Source organism: Peromyscus eremicus, chromosome 22 (assembly GCF_949786415.1).
Source record: "Peromyscus eremicus chromosome 22, PerEre_H2_v1, whole genome shotgun sequence".
Lineage (NCBI taxonomy): Eukaryota > Metazoa > Chordata > Mammalia > Rodentia > Cricetidae > Peromyscus > Peromyscus eremicus.
In genome coordinates this window covers 30970867-30992454 of record NC_081437.1, presented here as the reverse complement: position 1 = coordinate 30992454, position 21588 = coordinate 30970867, and the positions used below count along the sequence as shown (strand labels likewise).

The following is a 21588-nucleotide window of genomic DNA, read 5'->3' as shown; positions in this document are numbered from 1 at the left end:
ACACATCATGCACTCACACATGAAATCATGAGTAAATAAATCTAAAGACAATCAGCAACTCATAATCCTAAAGAGCTACCTTGTGACAACAAATGTACAAAAGCAAATCCTGTAAGTGGTCCCACAGCCTCAGGGGATTGACAAGCGTGCTTGACCAGCCTATCAGAGAAGTTTCAGGATTCGCCTGTTTTATACCAATGCTAGTTTCTGTTACGGCCTCATCTATGTTTTAGCTCTCTGTTCTCATCGGAGCTGTCCAGCTGCACACATGTGCAATGCTCTTGTCGCTGCTGCTGAGCAGCGTCATTACTGAGGTAGCCGTCCATACCTCCCTGCCTCTCAGCATTGAATTAGATTTTCTTGACAGAGTGATAAGAATTATGAGGACAACCTTTTCTTAAATACGCTGTGTAAAAATGCACATGATCACTATTATAACTCTTTATACATGTCCCCATCATTCCAGATTAACATTTGTTTTTCCACTTTATGAAAGGGAGTGCCTGGCGTTGGAAAAGAACAAGCATTAAAACTTGTGCGGATTTTAAAAGGTCAAAGTTTGCTTCAGAGGTAACTAAGTGTTGCTTTTTCCTCCATGCTGGACACACTCTTGCTAGACTCTGAACTACTTGGTGTTTTCATTTTCAGTAATTAATTCTTGCTTATCTTGAACTCTTCCAAAGGAAGGAAATGAATATATGTTCAAAGCATACTATGAAGTATGTATTTCTGTTTGAATACACATAGTACAATGTCAAATGTAGTAACTTATAGCCATGGGCATTTTTCCATAGGCTGTGTTAGATTGTTAGTATCAGTTAAGATGAATATAACATTAAAATAAGTTTGTATTTCATGCTTTGGTATTATATTTCTATAAATAAAGTACTTTATAATGTGTTGAAAATATTTAATAAGTAACATTGGATAAAGGACTTTTAATTTGGGCCAGCTACGTGGCTCAGCATGTAACAGGACTCACAGTACAAGCCTGACCACCTGAGTTCATTTGATTGCTAGAAACCACAATGGAAGGAGAGAACTGACACATAAAAATTGTCCTGACTGCCACATGTGCACTGTGGCATATACATGTTGCCTAAACTCACACGCGCACATACCCACACACTGTATAGGCATATGCACACAATACAATAAGTTAAAACTTAATATCAAAAAACTTTGACTTTATTCTTTGTCTTGCTGTTATATATTTAGTAATATATTAATTCTAATTTGAGCTGTACAAGTTGAGGATCCAATTAAGATACAGATTATATTGAAATTTACAAACTACTTATTCTCTTAAAAGTTTGTGAATTATATGTGCTTGATGTAAGCAATAGTTTATAAAAATTAAAATTAATAACAATAAGATACAAAATAAGAAAGAAAAGAGAGCTGAGAATCTAAACATAGTCTTGACCAACCCTCAGTATGTCTGAGATGGTATGTGCCTCAAAAGAAGCTCTAAGGGGGACAGAAATAAGAAGTGACTGAAAAATCTTGCAAATCACTCTACCCTTTCAACAGTGCTTCTCTTTTAGCTGTAAAGCTGTTGGTAGACCTAAGTCTTCACTAAGTTCCTGGTGGACTTCTGTGGTTATTGTGCCAAAACAGGGAAGAAATGGTTTAATTTGGCATGAGAATGAATAAAGGAACTGTCTCAGAATTGTCTTTACAATAAAGTAAAGAATGAAACACAAGTAATTATGGTACTTTTCTAACTCTAAGCTACTCTCATTGAAATAGTGTCAGCAAATAAGTATTTTTTGGCAACATTTAAACATGGTCTGTACACTTGAAAATGATCAGATTTCTTAAAATAATTATCAATTCTAATTTTAATAATTTATATTATTTTTCCCTATTTTTTAATCTTTGAAGCTCTGTGATTTATCCAAAAGCTATTAATGTGGATTTTTAGTATACTTTACAGTTATTCTTGACAGTAAATGAGTCAAAATTTTCAACAGTTGATTAATTACCTTAGTACTACACATTCCCCTGTGAACTCAAAGTTTGATGAGTAATATCTAGGTGTTCTTGATGGTATTATGTGAACCTTTTTATTACTCAAAATCTTAACAGTTACATACATGTTTCTTAAAACCTTGCATTATACAAAGAATGTTTTGCCATTTGCATACAACAGATTAAGAAAAAAATAAAACAATTAACATTTTAAATCGTCCGCATTTTTTAAAATTTTATCTAAAAACTTAACGTTTTATTTGAATATAAACATTACTCTTTACCCTTATTTCTGATTAAAAATAATGATCCTGCATATAATTTTGCTTGTTTTATACTCTGGCACACAGAAAAGATATGGGAAAAGGCATACACAAATTATTCTCCCCATGTATTGCTCCCTAAGCAAACTCATAAAAAAAAAAAAAAAAGAGGGCTGAATGGCTGTGGTTAGATATACATCTGTACAGACGGACACATATGCACACTCTGCCCCCTTGCAATTATTCTCCACCTGGGACCACATGTAAAGCTTATAGAAAACTAAGCATTTTTCCAGGCCAGGCAACTGGCTTTATAACCAGAAAAGAGAAAATAATTTGACAAATTAAAGGGAATAGGATAAACTGACATTTAAGAACGTATTTTTATGACCTCAATTTTTTCTGTTTTTTTTAAAAACAATTTTCTAATAAAGGTTTAACCAGTGGATTGAAGAACCTTGCTCCTCTATTCCACAACCAGCAGCTAAAAAAGTGGCTCACTGCTCTGTGTGTTCCCATCCAGGTAAGCAGGCATAGGAAACTCCCACAGAGTATTGGAGCCTGAGTGCATATTTACAGTCCTGCTCCTCATATGTTCTTATCCGTTATCAAGACCCTGCTTGGAAATGCCTTAGAGTCAGAGGCTGAGTTACACAGACATCGTGAGCATGCAATAAGCAATATGGAATGAGTAAAATTTCATACTCTGTTACCAAATTATCTAGATTTTAGTGTTGTCATGTTTTGATATATGAATCTATTTTTATAACAAAATATAAGTCTTAAAGGAAAATGGAACTAAAACTATTCATTTTTTAATCAATGTTTTATGTTTATATGTTTAATTATCAACCTAATTTACTGGCTCTATAAATAATGACTTAAAACTAGTTTCCAATACAAGTTCATTCTTGTTGAAAATAGGTTGAATCTTCATTAGTCTTAGTTCAAAAAGAATAACATTGAATATGAGCTGAGTGTGGTACACACTTGTAATTCAGTACTTGGGAGATAGAGACAGTAGGATCAAGAGTTCAAGGCCATCTTCAATTACATAAGGCATTTGAGTCCACCCTGGGCTCCATGAGACCCTGACTCAAACAACAACAACCACAAAAAACAACCACACACAACCCGAAAAGTATCACTGAGTGTGTTTCCTTTCAAAGGAATGAGGCCCAGCCACACCTGTGCTGCAGTGATGGTCTTCCTCTTCTAAGATAGTCTAAGACAGCTCTCGGGTAAATGGGAAGTGCACATTGCCAGAGGACTCATGCGCTCAGTGACGAAACCATTTCATGAATTATTATATTAAGAAATCTTACTAATAATTACATTTTACTTTTTTATCTTGTAGCTACTATATAAACCAAAAGGTTTTCCATTCTTGGACATAAATTAATTAATACTTCAAATAAATGAGTACTTTGTGAGCAGTGTCATGATAGTAAGTTATAATTTGTCCTACCACTTTGGTGTACATTATTCTTTCAACCTAAGTGTATTGAAACCAACTGTACTAGACAATATTAATTCTGGAATCTTTGATAGTGAGAAAAGGTGCATATTGAAGCTAATTCTGCAAAGCAATAAAAATCACACATCTTTGTGTCTCCACAAAGGTTCACCTAAGGATCATGAGCGTAATGGATGCACATTATGTAAAAGTGATAGATACTGTGAACCGCATGATTATGAATACCGCTGTCCTTGTGAATGGCACCAGACAGACCATAATAGGCAACTAAGTGAAGTAGAAAACAGTATTAAAAGGTAAGTTCTTTTTAGTCACTTAGTGTTTTCTCTATGACCTGTATAGAAACCTGAGGTTGACTTACTTCCCCAGTAAGAACCTTCCCCCACATGCCTCACATACTGTGTTTCGTTTCTGTTAAAGCAAATTTCATCCATCTGGTCCAGTCACAGTGGCACACGCCTTTAATCCCAGCACTTGGGAGGCAGAGAAACCAGCCTGTTCTACATAGCAAGCTCCAGGCCAGCCAGAGTTACATAGTGAGACTCTGTCTCAAGAAAACCAAAAGGGAAAAAAAAAAGCATCCCTCTAAGGAGCTGACAAAGTGGTTTAGCAGGTAAAGGCGCTTGCTGCCAAGCCTAGTGACCTGAGTGTAGTCATCAGAACACACGTGTAGAGGAGAGAACCTACTTCAACAAGCTGTCCTCTGACCTCACACATGTGCTGTTTAAAGAGGCCTAACAACATTAGTGCGGCCATGACAGGCTGCAGACTAACAATACTGGGACTAGGCCTCACCATTACAATAACCAGGAAAACCCACCAACCGTACCCTGCAGGGAACCAATCAGAATTGAGACAAACCAATACTAAATGCTCTAGAACATAAAGGATAGCTTACATAATCTGTATATAGATTCCCAATTTCCTTGCAGAACTCCAGAACAATCCCTGTTTGAGAAGACTTCTGTTACCTCACTCCTGTCCAATCAGGAGTTCAACCCCCATCTGAATCTGGAATTCCCTTACTCACCACCACTCCCCCTCCCCATCCTTTACTCCTTAAAAACCCTGCTATACTGAGCTCAATGCTCTCCCTGATTCAACCACTGTGTGGGAATGGACGGGAAGCCCAAGCTTAAGCGTGCAATAAAGGCTCTTTGCTTTTGCATGCAAACTCAGACTACTAGTGATCTCTGGGGAGCTCATGACTTGGGCATAACACTGTTCATATGTGCCCACACAAATTCACCCACACATAAATAAATATTACAAAAAAGTCAAAATAAAATTTTATCTGAGAAGATAGCAGTTTAATAGTTTTTCAGAGAAAGGCTTGAAAGATACTGTATGTAGATATTTGTTATAAAATGAAATTGGATGAGATTTCAGTCCGTCTAATTTGATTGTATTGATTATATGTATAATTTATCTCTAGGAAAGCTTGCAGTTGCAAAGGATTTCCATTCCACGAGGTAATAATAATCCAATTATCTATTTATTTTTTAAAATTGTTAGAGTTTTAAAGTCCTGATTCCTGTTTTTGTTTTTGTTTTTTATACTTAGGTCATCCAAGAATTCCTTTTGAATAAGGATAAAATGTTGAAACCCATCAGGTACCAAAGACCTGATTTATTATTGTTTCAGGTATCTGAAAATAAATTCTTACTTAATAGTAACAGTAGATAGGAGGAAGATCGGAAGGATATTAGCTTCAGTATATGAGAGGAGACTTCAAAACTAAAACAGATAACTATTGACTATCCCTATATTATTTAGCATTCATTTCTAAACTTTACCCCTTGGCTATGCAAGATCCATACTCTCCAGACCAGAAGGCAAAGACAGGCTGCTTCTCAGAAGATTCTCAGTCACCATGTGTAGACACATTGAGCCCAGGACTATGTCTGGAAAGAAGGGCTTGGGACAAGGGGTGCTATGGTCAAATATACTATGACCCTGAATATGAAATATCCTTAAAATAGAAATAATATTACCACTTCATAAAGTTACCATGAGTTTTAAATGAGATTATTTTAAACCCTGATGTTGTAATTAGGGAGAAAGGATGGCTGAGTAAATCTAGTTACACTCTGCCTTGTTAACAGCTATTATACGGAATGAATTAAATGCCTTCCCACTTAATCTACATAATCTGTCAACAGGGTTACATTCTCAGAGTTTAAAGATGGAGAAAAGGCCTAAGAGAGGTCAAGGCACTTAGCCCACCATCTCAGACATAAGCTGGCAATCCGAACAGAGAACCCTCCCAACCACGTCGCTCTTTGGCACTTTATCCTTAGGAAGCTCATTTTTGCACAGAATAGTCTCATTAGTATTACTTTAGCATTACTATTAAAGAAAAGATAATGTCTGAGAGCATTTCTTGTCTGCAAAGTTTTAATACTTATCTTTACTGTGTTTTATAGAGATTTACCATTCAGAAAATGGAGTGGCCCAATCACTATGCATGTGAGAAATTGTTGATGCTATTGACTCGCTATGATATGACAGAAAGAAAACTTGGGAGAAAGAACTCTAGTCAACTACAGCCAATTAGGTAATGTAGTTTAAGGAATTGTGTGGTTGGGCCTAGAGAGATGGCTGAGCAGTTAAGAACAGTTGTTGCTCTGGCAGGGGACCTGGATTCACTTCTCAGCAGCCATCTGGTCACTCACAACCATCTGTGACTTTAGTTCTGGGAATTTGATGCCTTCTTCTGACTTCTGTAAGGCATCGTGCATGCTTGTGGTAACACATACATGTGGGCAAAACACTCATACATGTAAGTTAAATAAATCTAAAGTATAATTTTTTAAAACTATTAGAAAAAATAATTTAGTGATGAAGACTGTTCCCACCTCAATATTTGCTGACTGGAATTGTTAGTCTTTCTCCCGTGTGTATAACAGCTGTTTTCCAAAGATGGAGGAAAGCCTAGAAATTAAAATCATATTCAGGCCTCAAACTCAAGACAACATAGTAAATCCAGGTTAGTGACATACTTTCAACTTTTCTACTTAAAAGTACAAAAATAAACAGAAAATACAAAAAGAACCAAGCTTAACAAAGAACTATTTCAGTGAACCAGAAGAAAAATAGAAAGTGATGGAGTAGTATTTTAAAGTAAAAATGACTGGCAACATTGAAGAGTAGACATTGTTCACACAAAAGGCTCTTTCATACGCTTGAAAATTAAGAGATTTTACCACACAAGACTCACATTAAAAGCACTATTAAGCCAAGCATAGTAGCACAGTCCTTTAATCCCAGCACTGAAGGCCGAGGCAAGCAGATCTCTGAGGTAAGGCCTACCAGGGCTACATAGTGAGACCTTGTCTCCAAACAAGCAAACACACATACCCGCGAAGAGCTATTAAGAAGTACACATCAGGAAGCAAAGTGAAGCCAGAGGAAGATGTGGACTAAACATTGTCAATAATTTAGTGAACTGGGTGAAATTATTCACCTGAGTAATTATACTCAGGTAATTTTCATGATTAATAAATGATAAACTAAAGCTTCATTTTGGATTGTATTCCAAGTGTTAGTCTTAAATCTTTACATAATACTTTGAGAGTATTATTTATATTTGTGAATTGATGTGTTTTTCTACCAGAAATACAGTATCTGTAGTGCTGCACTCAACCCTCCTCAGAGAAGCTGAATTCTGCAGCAGGATGGAAATTAACATAGACCTGCAGCTACAGAGTGCAGAAAATGAGTGATGTTGGAGTACACATTCCTAAATAAGATATTTTTATCGTCTCCCCACCACACACACACACACACACACACACACACACACACACACAGCTCAGGGAACATTGTGAAGGAGAAGACAGAAAGATAAGAGATAGGTTTAGGAAGGTTGACTTCTGGACAGACAGGTAAGAGCCATCACACTCGGTGGATAGGGTTAGCCACATAAGACCTACACAAGATCAAGCAGTGGGGTGAGAGAAGGGACCATGATTTCCGCTCCTAGCTAGGGAGCTCTGGCAGTTGATAGTTTCCGAGGTAGAGGAGTCAGTTCTCTTCAGAGAAGTGCCCCCTATTAGACTGTCCATGCTTCAATGGACGGTCCACACATGCACATAGAGAGGGCAGTGACTGGACGCTATGAAAAGAAACTGTGAAATTGGGAGGAGCATATGGTGGAGGATATAGAAGGAGCTTAAAATGGAATAGGGAATAGGGTTAATATGACCTAAATACATTGTATACATGTATGATAAAATTATCAAAGAATGAGTAAGAATTTATGTTAGAAGAAAAATAAATAGCACTGTAAACAATAACAAAAAAAGAAATACAATGTCTGACATTCAAATAATTACAGTTGAAATAAGAAATCAGCTGGGCAGCGGTGGCACAGCCTTTAGTCCCAGCACTCAGGAGGCAGAGCCAGGTGGATCTCTGAGTTCAAGGCCAGCCTGGTCTGCAGAGTGAGATCCAGGATAGGCACCAAAACTACACAGAGAAACCATGTCTCAAAAAACCAAAAAAAAAAAGAAAAAGAAAGAAAACTATCAAACCAAGAGTATATAGGAAGGAGGAAGTGAGTACAAAGAAAAAAAATTGCTAACAAAACATAAAATTTATGAGTGAGTCCAACTCTCACTAGTCATAATAAATATAAGTGGGTTAAATTCATTTATTAAAGCGCATATTGCATTGGGTAAATGGAGATAAAAATTTTCATAAGAAAATACAAAGTAGTATATAATATTCAGAAACAACAATTTAAGATTTAATAGGCAGATACCAAAGTAGTTTAACAAGAGAAATCATAGAAAAAGCAATACTACATAATAATGAAAAAATATTGAGGGGCTAGCAAGATGGATTAGAGGTTAAGCGTACTTGTTACTCTTGCAGAGGACCTGAGCTCAATTCCCAGAACCCACATGGTGGTTCACAGCCATCGGTCAGTCCAGTTCCAGAGCATCTCAGTCCCTTTCCTGACCTCTGTGGGCATCAGTCATGCAGCTGGTGCATCTTGATACATGTAGATAAAACACTCACAAATAAAATAAAATGAATATATATGATGAAAACATATATATGTATATATATATATATATACACATATATATTGAGTAAATCCAACAATTTTCAACTCTACCTCACAATGAAATTATTCAACTGAGTCCAAGGTATATCTAGGCAGTAATTCCTTATATCTTTACTTAGAATAAATATCGATGGAAATTGAAGTACATAAATTAAAATTTTACAAATAACTTGCACAGTTAGACTTCAGCATATGAATTTATTTTTCAGAATTGTTAAGCCTCGAATCAGAAATGGAGTTCGTTGTCTTGAAATAGAATGGGAAAAGCCTGGTATGTATTCATTATACACAGTCCTCACCAAAACAAGATGGTCAGATCTGTCAAAGCAATACCACCATCCTCTTTATATGTCTTTTTTTTTTCTTTCAACTAACATACAAACTAATGTTTCCTCATGGCATTTTCATACATACTTTGTTTTCTGGTTCACACAGACACACACAAGGATAGTCTCTCCTCTCCAACTCCCAGTTTATACTATTCCACCTCCAGTACTACCCTTTCAGCTTTCATATCACGTGTTCAGTTGCTCTCCCCAACCCACTTCCTTAAAGTCTTTCCCCTTCTGCCATAGGCCCCTTGACAATAAAAATTAGAACCACTTTAAGATTCCATGTAATCCCAGTCAGAAGGGTTACCTTCAAGCAAGCAAATAACACCAAATGCTGGTGAGAATGTAGGAAAGAAAAACCCTTTATTGACTCTTGGGAGGAGTATAAATTAGTACAGCCACATGTAAATCAGTATAGAGGTTTCTCAAAAAAGTTAGGAAAAAAACAACTAAACAGGACCCTGTAGATGTAACCAACCTTCTTTTTTCTTTTTTTTTTTTTTTTTTTTTTTTTTGGTTTTTCGAGACAGGGTTTCTCTGTGTAGCTTTGTGCCTTTCCTGGAACTCACTTGGTAGCCCAGGCTGGCCTTGAACTCACAGAGATCCGCCTGGCTCTGCCTCCCGAGTGCTGGGATTAAAGGTGTGCGCCACCACCGCCCGGCGTAACCAACCTTCTTATTAAATAAGAAACAGAACCAATGCAAAGAAGAAAGCCAAGAGGTCAGAGCTAAGAGCTAAAACCTTACCCTTCCTCTTGTGGTGGTCCTACCTCTCTGAACCAGAGCTACCCCTGTGTTAAAGTCTTTATATAGAGTTCCTGTTCTGCCTTCTCATTGGTTGTAAACCCAACCACATGACCGCCTCATCACGGCCTGTCTGTATAGACCTCCAGGTCTTGTATGGTTGGTATTGAGATTAAAGGCATGTGTATCCAGTAATGGCTGTATCCCTGAACACACAGAGACTTACCTAGCTCTGCCTACCAAGTGTTGGGATTACAAGCGTACACCACCTCTGCCCTGCTTTCCTATGGCTTGCTAATAGCTCTGACCACAGGCAACTTTATTTATTAACATACAAATAACATTTTAATACAAATAAAATATCACCATAGGACCCAGCTATATCAACCTTAGGCAGATTCTCAAAGGACTGTCCTTCCAGAGAGATACTTACACATACATATTTATTGATGCTGTATTCACATTAGAAAGGAAACAGACTAAACATCTGGAAGTAAATGAATGGATAATGAAAAAAATTAGTACATATACACTGTAGCATTTTATTCAGTATTAAGGAAAAATAAAATTATGAAATTTTCAAGAAAATGGATGGAAGAAGACAGTAGTGAGGCAACCCAGGCTCAGAAAGACAAACAACACATGTTCTCTCAGACGCTAATGCCAGCTTTTAGCCTTCCTGTGTATATTTTGTTATAAACCTCCATATTGACATTCTCATTTCAGCAGTTTGTGGGTCCTCTAATGCTGCAAGTAACTTCAAGTTGATAACCAGGGCTAAGAGTATGGAGGTGTGGCTTCCCTAGTGCACAGGAAGCCCTTTGTCTTACGGAATTGTTTATTCTGTTCCTTATCTGTAATTTTAACGTTTTATCTAAAGAAAGCTTTCTGTTCTCAACTGATGCTACTATTTCTGAAACAAGAGAATTGAAAGTTCTAACATAAAAAGAAATCTCCCTTTCAGCTCTTCTAGGAAAAGAAAATAAAGTCAGTTTAAAAACAGCAACAAAAACAAAATGTATGAGGGGGCAGGAGGGAGAAAAGAGCCAGACCCCAGGAGTGATGAGGTGGTAATAGTGACCAGGAGACATTCTGTGCATGTATATGATTATCAGAAATCAACAATAGATATATGACAGTTGTAGCACAGACTTGTGGTGAATTATCTGCCCACTTTGAACAGTGTAGTTTTCCTGGTAACTACGTGGAAAACTGAGTTGTTAAACCTTTAGTTGTCTGCTTTGCTGTATTTTCCATCTTCTAGAACATTTTGCTGTGGAAGACACAGAGGCTGGGGCACTGGATCTCCTTACCATCGAAGAAGCATCCTTGTTTGAAGCAGCCTATCCTGAGGTGGTTGCTGTCTACCAGAAACAACAGTTAGAAACTCAAGGGAAGAAACAGAAGAGTAAGTGTTGAGTGGTTGTGCTGTGTACAAGTGTTGTGTAAGTCAAGCATAAGAACGGGGCTGTTTCTGTGTCTTCATCTGCTCTATCTTCCAATGCTGCGGGGCTAGGATCACACCTTAGGCCTTCCAGATGCCAGCCAGCTGTTCTACCACTGCACTGCATACCAAGCCCCACACACTTCCTTCTAAACCTGAAGTGCTGGGACTCCACCATTCTGCTGTGTTTACTACCTTGACTAAGTTAAGTGCAGAGTAGTAGTGTGCTGTAGCACTGACACTAACAGACTTTAGAGCAGCTACTGCGGAGATACCTTGTGTTATAAGTGCATTTTCTTTGTCCTTCAGAAGTCAGTACAGAAAGTAACTCGATATGACATTTCCCAGAGGAAAACGCTTTATAGTGTTTCTAGGAATGTCCTAGGTAGTGGGTGGAGATGGGGGGAAAAAAGCCTCACATAAATTAATGGTTTAAGTCTTTGGTTGAGAGTACTGTTTTTATTTTTGCTTGAGTTTTTTTTTTTTTTTAACCCAAGTTATTATATGTTTTTCTTTCTTTTCAGGTGTGAAAGTTAAGCCTAAAGAAAACAGTTTACCAGAATCAGATAATACAATCAGTTATCAATCACTTATGACTTTAAAACCTACATGTGAAGTTTTCGCTGAGCATAATCCCAAAATTAGTTTGGAAATTTCTCCAGATCTTATTTTACCACAGGAATCTACTTCTCCCTCATTGAGTAGTTTTGTTTTCTCAGAAAATGCTCCCTGTTTGAATTTGCAAGAACATTTCATGCCTTCTCCGAGACCTTTGGCTGGAAAGCAAACTAAAGATGTCAGTGATTTTCTAGGTTCAGAATGTAGTCAGCCCGGCTCTTTATCCGCTACTAGTTCTGTGATTGCTAATCTTCAGTTGAGTACCATTGACTGGGAAGAGACTTCTTTTAGTAATTCTCCAGCTGTTCAAGAACACACTTTGTCTCAAGATTTACAACCAGAACTTGAATCATCAGCCATGCTTCCTGGCTTTGAAAATACCCCAGAACAATTGTCATACAAATCAGAACAATGCACCACAAACAATGAAATGTTGGGTGGAGATCTTCAAAAGATTAGTCCTGAAGAACATCTGCTTCCTGGAGTCACTGGTTTATGTCTTCATGATTTGCCTCTAAAGGAACGAATACAGGTAAAATCCTCACGCCCTCAGTATAATGTACAAGCAAATGCTAACCTGGAAAGTTTGCCCCTAAAAGTAAAAGGCTCTTGTATTACTGACAGTAGTTCTGTTTGTTTATCAAACTTCTCAAAGGAATTTCCAGGAACAAATCTGCACAAAGAGTCCAAAAGCTTGAAAGTACTAGACAACCAACTCCTTCAAGACAATTCTACGGTGAATACTTCCATACCTTATTCGTTTGATGACAAAGTGGTAAAGACGTCCACTCTTCACATTGGGCCCCCAAATACTGCTCTACCTCATAATCTAAAAGTTGATGAGAGAACTACTAAGAAACTTGTGAAGAATAGTGTTTGCCTCAAGAGAGATTCCTCAGATGAAGAAAGTGCTCCAGTGTCCTGGAAAGCTCAGTGTGCTGCTCCAAAAATGAAACACAGTTCTCAGAAGCATAGCCTAGCCCAGGTCAGAGACAGTAGTCACAGCAAACTCAGCAATCCCAAAATAGACACCAAAGAAACCCAACTGTGCACAAAGTCTTCTACAACAGCTGGAGGTGAAGAAAACTGGTTCTCAGACCCAGCAAAAAGGACTCAGAGTTTTCTACAATATCGTAAAAAGGATGAGGACTCCACTGCCTGCTTGGAAAGTCCTCTCCCTTTAAGCCAGAGGTTAAAACTCAGATTCCAGAACACTGGAAGTAGATTTGAAAATACTTAAGTTTAATTTATTTGGGTGTTGTCAGCATTAGCAGAAGCCAGGCAGTGCTGTCTAGTTCATGTTTGGTAGAAAATTTACATGACTATGTGCCATTTTAATCAAAATTGTAACTTAAGATGGTAACAGCCATGTATCATGCCTATAATCACAGCACTTAGGAGGTGGATAGAGTCTGGAGGATCAGGAGTTCAAGGTTATCCTCTGATATATGGAGAGTTTCAAGACAATCTAATTTATCTAAGGAAGAAAAAGAACTAAAACTTTGATTACAAAATATGACAGCTTCAAATAATGTATTTTTAGGACCTATTTTACCATTCTTGAAATGTCTTTACTGAGTATCTAGCATTAACATATTAGTGTATTCTTTGATAGAGTAAATGCGTTACCGGTTTTTAGTTCTTCTTATATAAGCCTCTGAAGCATTTGTTACAATCTAGCTTATTCCCAAGAGGGTAACACTTTGTAATTGTATCCAGTGCCTTTTATTGGCCCTTCCTAATGGCTCTATTTCTCTTCATGTTAAAGTACCATTAGCATGCTCTTCCACTTTAGTATTGTCGTGTTTGAGAAATGAAAATGGAAGAAGAGGGTGATGTGGAGTAAAGTGTGTTTGTAAAGTCTGGATAAGGAAAGTTATTCCTTATGTGCATTCAGAAGTTCACAGGCACCACAAGTGGGAAATGTTCTTCAAATCAGGTGTAAAACCAAAGGGGACTGAAGCTTACTCGGGATCACACAGTTAGTAATGGCAAGGGTGTGAGTTCCACCTTTGCTTTCTAGTTTGGACCTTGTGTTTTTATTTTTCTGTTTTGTTTTTAATCTATGAAACTGTTCCCTTTTGCTTTAAAAATTAGTTTTTAATTCCTATAAACATTAAGTCTTGCATAAATTGTACTCAAAAATTCTGGAGGCATCTGGATTCTAAAAGAGACAGTACAATTGTTTGTAAATGACTGGAGCCTGAAAGTAGAAAATCCTAACGAATTCATTTAAAAAAATCTACTAAAAGCAAGCCGGATGTGATGACACATGCCTTTAATCCCAGAACTTGGAAGGCGGAGGTAGGTGGATCTCTGAGTTCAGGGCTAGCCTGGTAGGCAGAGCTAGTTCCAGAGTAGCCAGTGCTACATAGAAACCCTGTTAGTGAAAAAAAAATCTGTAAACCAAAAGAAAAAAAGAAAAACCTATTAAAAGTGAAGTGTGAGTTCAGCAAGGTTGTAAAATACTAACTATAAAGCTGTATGAACATGTATGAACTATACTCTGTATGAACATGAAATTTCACTAAGTGAAGATTAAAATTACTCCATTTACAACATCAAGAAAATGAACACAATAAAGATGGCAAAACTTAGAGTTAACAGTGGAAAACAGTGGATGAAAGGAAAGAAAGTATAAGTAAAAAGACATCTCAGATTCATGGATCAGAAGATGGCGATACTGTTTAAACTGTTTGGTTTTGCCAAGTGGTGCCGGCACATGCCTTTAATCCCAGCGCTCAGGCAGCAAAAGCAGGCGAATCCCTGAGTTCCAGGACAGCCAGTGCTACACAGAGAAACCCTGTCTGGAAAAACAAATACATAAACTATGGTTTCAATCCAATCCCATCAATTTCATGTTTGTTTACTTTGTTTTGTTTTTCCCCCAGAACATGGCAAGCTGATTTCATTGTTTAGATAGAAATTTAACAAAATAGCACATCTTGGGAAAATTGGAGAATTCATCCTTCCTGATGTCATAATTTACTACAAAGCTGTATAAATGAAATACCTTGTACTGATATAAGTGTAGTTGTGTGGATAAATGTTAAGTCAGTTGGATAGAATCAAGAGTCTAGAAATGTGCCCTCACATTTACTGTCCATTGCTCTTTAGCCACTATGAAGACAATTCAGTGGGGGAAAGTCTCAATGCTGCTGGAACTTTTGACTGTTCACATAAGAATGACGTTTAATCCCTACCTCACCTTTTTTCTTTAATTTTCCTCTTTCCCTCCCTCCCTCCTTCCCTCCCTCCCTCCCCCCCCCCTCTCTCTTTCTCTCTTTCGTGCACCCAGTAGCAAGAGTGCTCACTTTAAAGCCGGGAGGTGGTGGCGCACGCCTTTAATCCCAGCACTCGGGAGGCAGAGGCAGGCGGATCTTTGTGAGTTCGAGGCCAGCCTGGGCTACCAAGTGAGTTCCAGGAAAAGGCGCAAAGCTACACAAAGAAATCCTGTCTCGAAAAACCAAAAAAAAAAAAAGAGTGCTCATAGTAAATAAATTCTTGAAGTCTCCACCTACCTATTGGTAACCAGCAACATTTCAGATCTAGGGCTTGATGCATACATGGATTGCCAATTATGGGGAGACGGTGACAGTCATACTTGTAACCTGCTAGACACTAACATAATACACACAACTAGGCCTGCAATATCCTCAAGTCACAAGCCAGATCATTACCAAATATCTGTGCAACTGGTGGACCAAAGAGGTAAGCATGAGAGTTGTCCCCTTTCAGGTTTCAGGTTCATTCAGTCTGCCCCATTTTGCTCTCATAACCAAGAAGGGTACAGAAACTATGGTGTTTAGAACAGGTGGACTCTTGAGCAATAGATGTCTCCAATAGTGAGGAAGTAGTTGTAAGACCTTAGACAAGAGTGATATTTGCATGTTAGTAATGCAAGATAATGAGCGAACATGCAAGTTAGGTTTTCTTTCCTATCCATTACTATATCAGTTAGAAAAAGACTAAGACCAAGGGCTCGAAGCTCCATATGTTTTCCTAAGATGGAAACATGATCCCTTTTGTAGCAGACTGGGTAGAGTAGTTAACTCTAGAATTTAGGTTCACAGAGACATTCTAGATGGATGCTACAGAGGTCCACATCAGAGATACAGCAGGAGCAAGCTCAGGTATGAGGGACCTCAAGAGAGGAGAGGAAGTTATGGAAAACTTATGATAATTAGTTGAGGGGTGCAGGTGTTCTAGAGGTAGAATCCTATTAACTATTGCTCTGTAGGAGGACAGCATGCCTCTACTCTAGGCAATTCTCACCTCTGTCCCAAGGGGAGACTGGAACACTTGGTTGTCTAAGTAGTGCTGGCCTTATCTCACCTGCCAATTGGCCAGGTCTGACAGACTCCAGTGAATACAAGTCAACCAAGAAGAGCAAGGCAAGCTCTTGATGGCTTGTGTTAGAGGACAGAGCAATTCTTCCACAGGACAAACTTGGCCTTAAGGTCACTGGGCTCCTTCACTCTGCTTGTAAGACACCACAGTCCGCTGGGCCGACAGGCCTGTGTCAAAGGGACCTTAGGTAGTTAGCACACTGGCAAATGCACACTGAGTAGCATGATTATTGTGCTTGAAGTAGATACAACTAAAGTGAAGTACCCTGGGACTAGGGCCTCTACGGAGGCATGGTTGTCCTTATACCATATTTTTTTTAAATGCAAACTGAATCAATGACTTGAGATCTAAAACTGTAAGAGAAAATAGCCTGAAGGCTAGAGAGATGGCTCAGCCAGTAAGAGTACTTGGTCTTGCGAAGGACTGGGGTCCAGTTCCAAGCACCCATGTAGGGTGGCTTATAAGCCCTTATAACTCCAGGCCTAGGGGATAACAAACTGCCATTCTCAAATACCTACACACGTGCACATACTCATACATACATAATTTAAAATTCTGAAAAGAGGCTAAAACATTTGGTATTTCATTAGGCAAAGGCTTCTTAGATAGGACATTAAAGCATAGGCATAAAATGACTGGATTTTTATCAAAACTTGTTTCAAATGACGTAGAAAGTGATGAGACAGTATAATGAGAGAAAACATTCAAAACCATAGCTGTAAAGGACCTGTACAAAGAGCTGTTATGATTCAGTAGTAAAAAGGTAGTTTTAAAAATAAGCAAAATACCTAAATAGACATTGCTCCAAAGAAGACATAAAAATGGCCAATAAGCATATGAAAATTTTTTCAATCATTATATCAACTAGGAAAATATAAATCCAAGCCACAGGCAGTTCCCATTTCAGTCACTAGGATGGTTAAACTGAAGAGAGTACTAAGAACATGAACTGTAACTTTATAACCTGCTGTGATAGAAGTGTAAGTTAAGAAGGCACTTTGGAAAAGTCTCACGGTTCTTCAAATGATTACAGTTGTTGAGTAATTCTGCTCCCAGAAATATACTCAAGGGAAATGAAAACACAGCCATATTAAAAAAAAAAAAATCAGTGTACAAATGCCCCTAACATTACTGTTAACACTAGCCACAAAGTAGAAACCACCCAAGTTGCCAAGGGAAGAAAACTAACATACATTGTGTGTCAATGGTGTGGTAAGTACTTAGCTAGGTTTTGTACAGTTTCTATCAACCCTAATAACTGTATTGCCAAGTTGTGAATATTTAAGAAAATATCCATTAAAAATTTCTAAGTGTTGCCAGGCAGTGGTTGCGCACACCTTTAGTCCCAGCTCTCAGGAGGCAGAGGCAGGCGGATCTCTGGAGTTTGAGGCCGGCCTAGTCTACAGAGTGAATTCCAGGACAACCAGGGCTGTTAACACAGAAACCCTGTCTTGAAAAACCAAAAAGAAAAAAAATTTCCAAGTGTCTTGTTCATCTTGATTAGTCCGTTGTTCTGGGCTGATAGCTTAGGACCAGGCATTCCAGGGAAATACTTAATATCTTAGATGTTCTTGAGATACTATGAAATGAATGCAACAAGATGGGTTAGGAATAGCTCATCTGGATTATTTATAAATCTTCTGTGGATGTCAGTCTACCCAGTCTGCTACCAGCTTTCACTTCCTCTTCATGGTGTCTTTTGTTGTCCAGGCTATTACTCAAATTCTTGTATGTTGTAGTTCCTTGCTGATAGGCTCACGACACTTGTGCATAGACTGGCCTCATGAATTATTGTTTATATTTGTGTCTGTCTCTTCATTGTGTTGTCTCTCAATTACTCTACTAAAAATCTGTGTCTAGTAACTTGGGCCCTGGAAATTGATTTCTTCCTCTTTCCTCCATCCTGAGCCCGGCTCTGACATATCTATTATAGGCTTTGTGAGGTCACTCTGAGGTCCTTAGGGTTTTCATTCCACAGTTCACATTAAGGGAGACTCCTTTATTTGGGGTAGCAATGATGAATACTTTTTGGTTAGATATGCCTAGTTTCAAGGGCTTTTCTGCTACAGATTTCCCCAGATACTTCCTCACCTTTCAGAGACTCATTGAAATATTTTTGTCACATCTACTATGTGACAGACATTGCTGGGCCCCCGAGATAGAGTGATGAATGGATCCTGCGAGGCTGTTTTAATATCTATAAATTAACTGCAACCATTGGCACATTGAGACACTTAATAAATGATAGAGATCAGGTACTGTCATTTGAAAGAACGTTTCAGATTTAATTTCAAGCGAAATTGAGCCCAAACACTGCATTTAAGTAAAATGTGAGCACTGCAACCCTCTGTTAGGAGGTGTGAGGTAGAAATACCTGGAAAAGGGGAGCCCACTGGGTTAGCACTCTAAAAAGGATCCTAAAGAATGTAAGATTTGAGCTATGGTTCTAATTCTGGAAAGTGAACAATGTACTTACAGAAATACCATTGGTAACTAATGTTAATCCAGTCACCCAACGTAGTTACTATCCACCAACTTCCTGCAGAGTTCTTGGACTTTGTGTGACGACTCATGGTGTGTCTGTTAGTTTAAAAGGAATTCCTTTAGGCCGTTCAGTTAGAAAATGCTAAAGCTGGACAGGAGATAGGACTCATTGGTTAGGGTCACTTGACTGCTGTTCCAGAGGACTTGGGTCCAACTCCCAGCCCCCATATAGCAGCTCACACCCATCTATACCTCAGTTTCAAAGGGCCTAATGCCCTTTTCTGCCCTCCAGGGGTACCAGGCATGCACACAGTGCATAGCCAGACTTGCAGAGTAAATACCCAAACACACAATTTTATTTTTAATTTAGAAAAATACTAAAGCTAAAGCTAGAACTGAGATTTCCTACTTAGTGAAGGAGATTCCTGTATTTGTAAGTATGTTTCTATACTCAGTTCTTGCCTCAGATCTCACCTGGACATCTTTCCTGACTTTTTAGCGTCACTCTGCTGCTGTCTTCAGCCCTGTGTTATCCTTCGCACATAATAGTGTCAGATGTTAATGTGCAGTTGTTTGCTTGTGGCTTCTCATTGTCTATTTCCCAAACTAGAATGCATACTAAAGGGAAGAACTTCCAGTTTTATGTTCACAGAATACTGGGAAATTGCTTGTAATTACTAGTAGTTAGTGTGTGCATGGCCTCTCCCTATGCCACCGGAGCCTAGATCAGCAGTATGCTTTCTTTGTAGAATGTAGCCTAGGAACTCCAGCATAACTCAGAAGGCCACAAGAGTTTCAGCACGGGGCATGCTCTGCTGTAGACGGCAGCTTTAGCCACCCAAGAACACTCAGTTACTGAGCAAAAATCAATGTTTTTGCTCATGAAAAACATACCTTCCCTGAGAGCTTGTTAGAGTCTGTCCTTTGAGAATCAGCTCAAGTGGAATCACTTCTCATTCCAAGCAGATTTTGATCTTTGTATTTCCAAGATAATGACCCACACCTCCATGAAGTACAATATTTGTCTTTTAAAAATGTTTCCATTTGCCCTCTCAGATGCTGGAATCAAACCTGATTTTTGGATCCCTCAGAACCCTGTACAGGAATTGATGATACCTTATGCCTTTTCTTCTTCGCCAACTGGCTGACTCATGGAAGACTGCGTAAACACCATCTACTCTAACAAAAACATTGTTTCTCTGGGTTGTTGCTATTCCTTACAGACTTTTGAGGTGTTACCTGCCAATGGTTTGAGGTTTACTTGCATTTTTCCTTTCCATATTACACCAAGCATCTCGTATTTCTGAATCTTTAGCATCCACAGAAGGACTAGGACAGAAAGCATTCTGTGAGTGGGTGCTGGATTACTGACTGATGGTGAAGCCAGAGTCTGGCTTCTTCAATATGCCTGAAGAAAGAACAAACCCAATCTGTCTGAAGAAAGGCTCCCTCCCTTGGCTTGGTCACTAGTCACCTTCAGCTCTTTCAAGGTGTCCCTGGGAGGTGCTTTCTGGGGAACTAAATCAGCTTCTACTCCCATTGCTCTGTAGCACATAGGGGTAAAAGGGTTTAAATAAGACATCCCTGGGGCCACTTCCTTTCATCTACAGATTAACATAGTAGTGTTTATCCCCTTCTTAGCCAGAAAAACCTTTTATCAGCTAACAGCTTGCATTGGCCTCATTCAAAGGACTTGTCACATTGCCTTAAAGGGACCTGCTACAGAGTCAATATGTAAGGCATGATATGCTAGTAGTCCAAAAACTGTGTGTTTTTCTGTTTGTTTGTTTGTTTGTTTGTTTTGTTTTGTTTTTGTCAATGGATAGTGGTTTTTATCTCCAGGAAGGATAAAATTGGCTTGTTTGGCAGTGGGGAGTCATCAGCAGTTGGCTGGCCCTTCTGTAACCATTATTTTTACAATATTTGGAAGCTTTTATAAACACCAAAGCAGAACCTCTCCGTAGGGATTAAGTGTATGATTGTCTTTGGCACAATTATGTGCCAAGACCTAATATTTCTTGACTACCACCCCACCCCCGCTGCTGCCTCAAAATGGCAAAAACTATACATTCCAAGACCTAGAGAAAGACTCAAGTTTTCCATCTCTCTAACTCAAGGCTTCCTATACACTATAGATTTCCAACCTTCACACTGGAGAAAAAGTCAGGAAGGGATGCCCTAGATACTCTAAATCCAAATGTAACAACCAATCGCTTGCAAACCCCCTCTGCGGAGCTAGACTGCAAGCAAGTCCTTCACATTTTCAGTTCAACTGGAAGTGGTGGTGACCAACTGTCTGAGGGCAGGCAGCTGATTTTTACAGGGCTGTTCAAACCCAGACGTCGCTGGGCTAAGCCTCCTGAGGGCCCCACCACTTCACAGCTGCGGCAGTTCCAGGAGAAGTGTCAAAAGACTTGGCCCAGGCAGGTCTACATCCTGTGAAACAGACCAAAGGACGTTTCCTTAGGCCCATGAGGCAGTGGTCTGAATAATTAATTACCCTAGCATTGCTGTGGAAGAGCATCCCTAGACAAGTCTTCAGCTCCTCTTCCTGTATCTGCCAGCATTAGATCTCGTCACTCTCACATGTTAAGGACAAACACACTGATTTTCACTTGTGACATCTGTGCATTAGGGAAAAAAAAATCTCTTTAACATGTGCCTGGTTATAACGTGTAGCATTTCTTGACACAACGATCATCTCTACATAGAACCTAGGCAAAACGAGTACCATGAGGTGGTTGGAGTTTGGAAAGTGTTACACCAGAGTGAGAGAAAGCAGACATTAAACATTTGCAGTGTGCCACACAGTCTTCCAGTCCCTTGTGT

General features: G+C 38.8%; 1 protein-coding gene across 1 annotated transcript in view; it reads left to right on the top strand.

The window, feature by feature from the left end:
• Gen1 (GEN1 Holliday junction 5' flap endonuclease) overlaps positions 1–14953 on the top strand; it is a 28031-nt gene extending 13078 nt beyond the window's left edge. Inside the window, exons 5-13 of the mRNA XM_059248273.1 lie at positions 497–570; positions 2672–2760; positions 3860–4010; positions 5150–5186; positions 5278–5358; positions 6141–6271; positions 8998–9059; positions 11128–11271; positions 11832–14953. Of these exons, the coding sequence (XP_059104256.1) occupies positions 497–570; positions 2672–2760; positions 3860–4010; positions 5150–5186; positions 5278–5358; positions 6141–6271; positions 8998–9059; positions 11128–11271; positions 11832–13165 (2103 nt within the window). The 3' untranslated portion in view covers positions 13166–14953. The remainder of the gene's footprint in view (positions 1–496; positions 571–2671; positions 2761–3859; positions 4011–5149; positions 5187–5277; positions 5359–6140; positions 6272–8997; positions 9060–11127; positions 11272–11831) is intronic.
• Positions 14954–21588: the final 6635 nt, after the last annotated feature.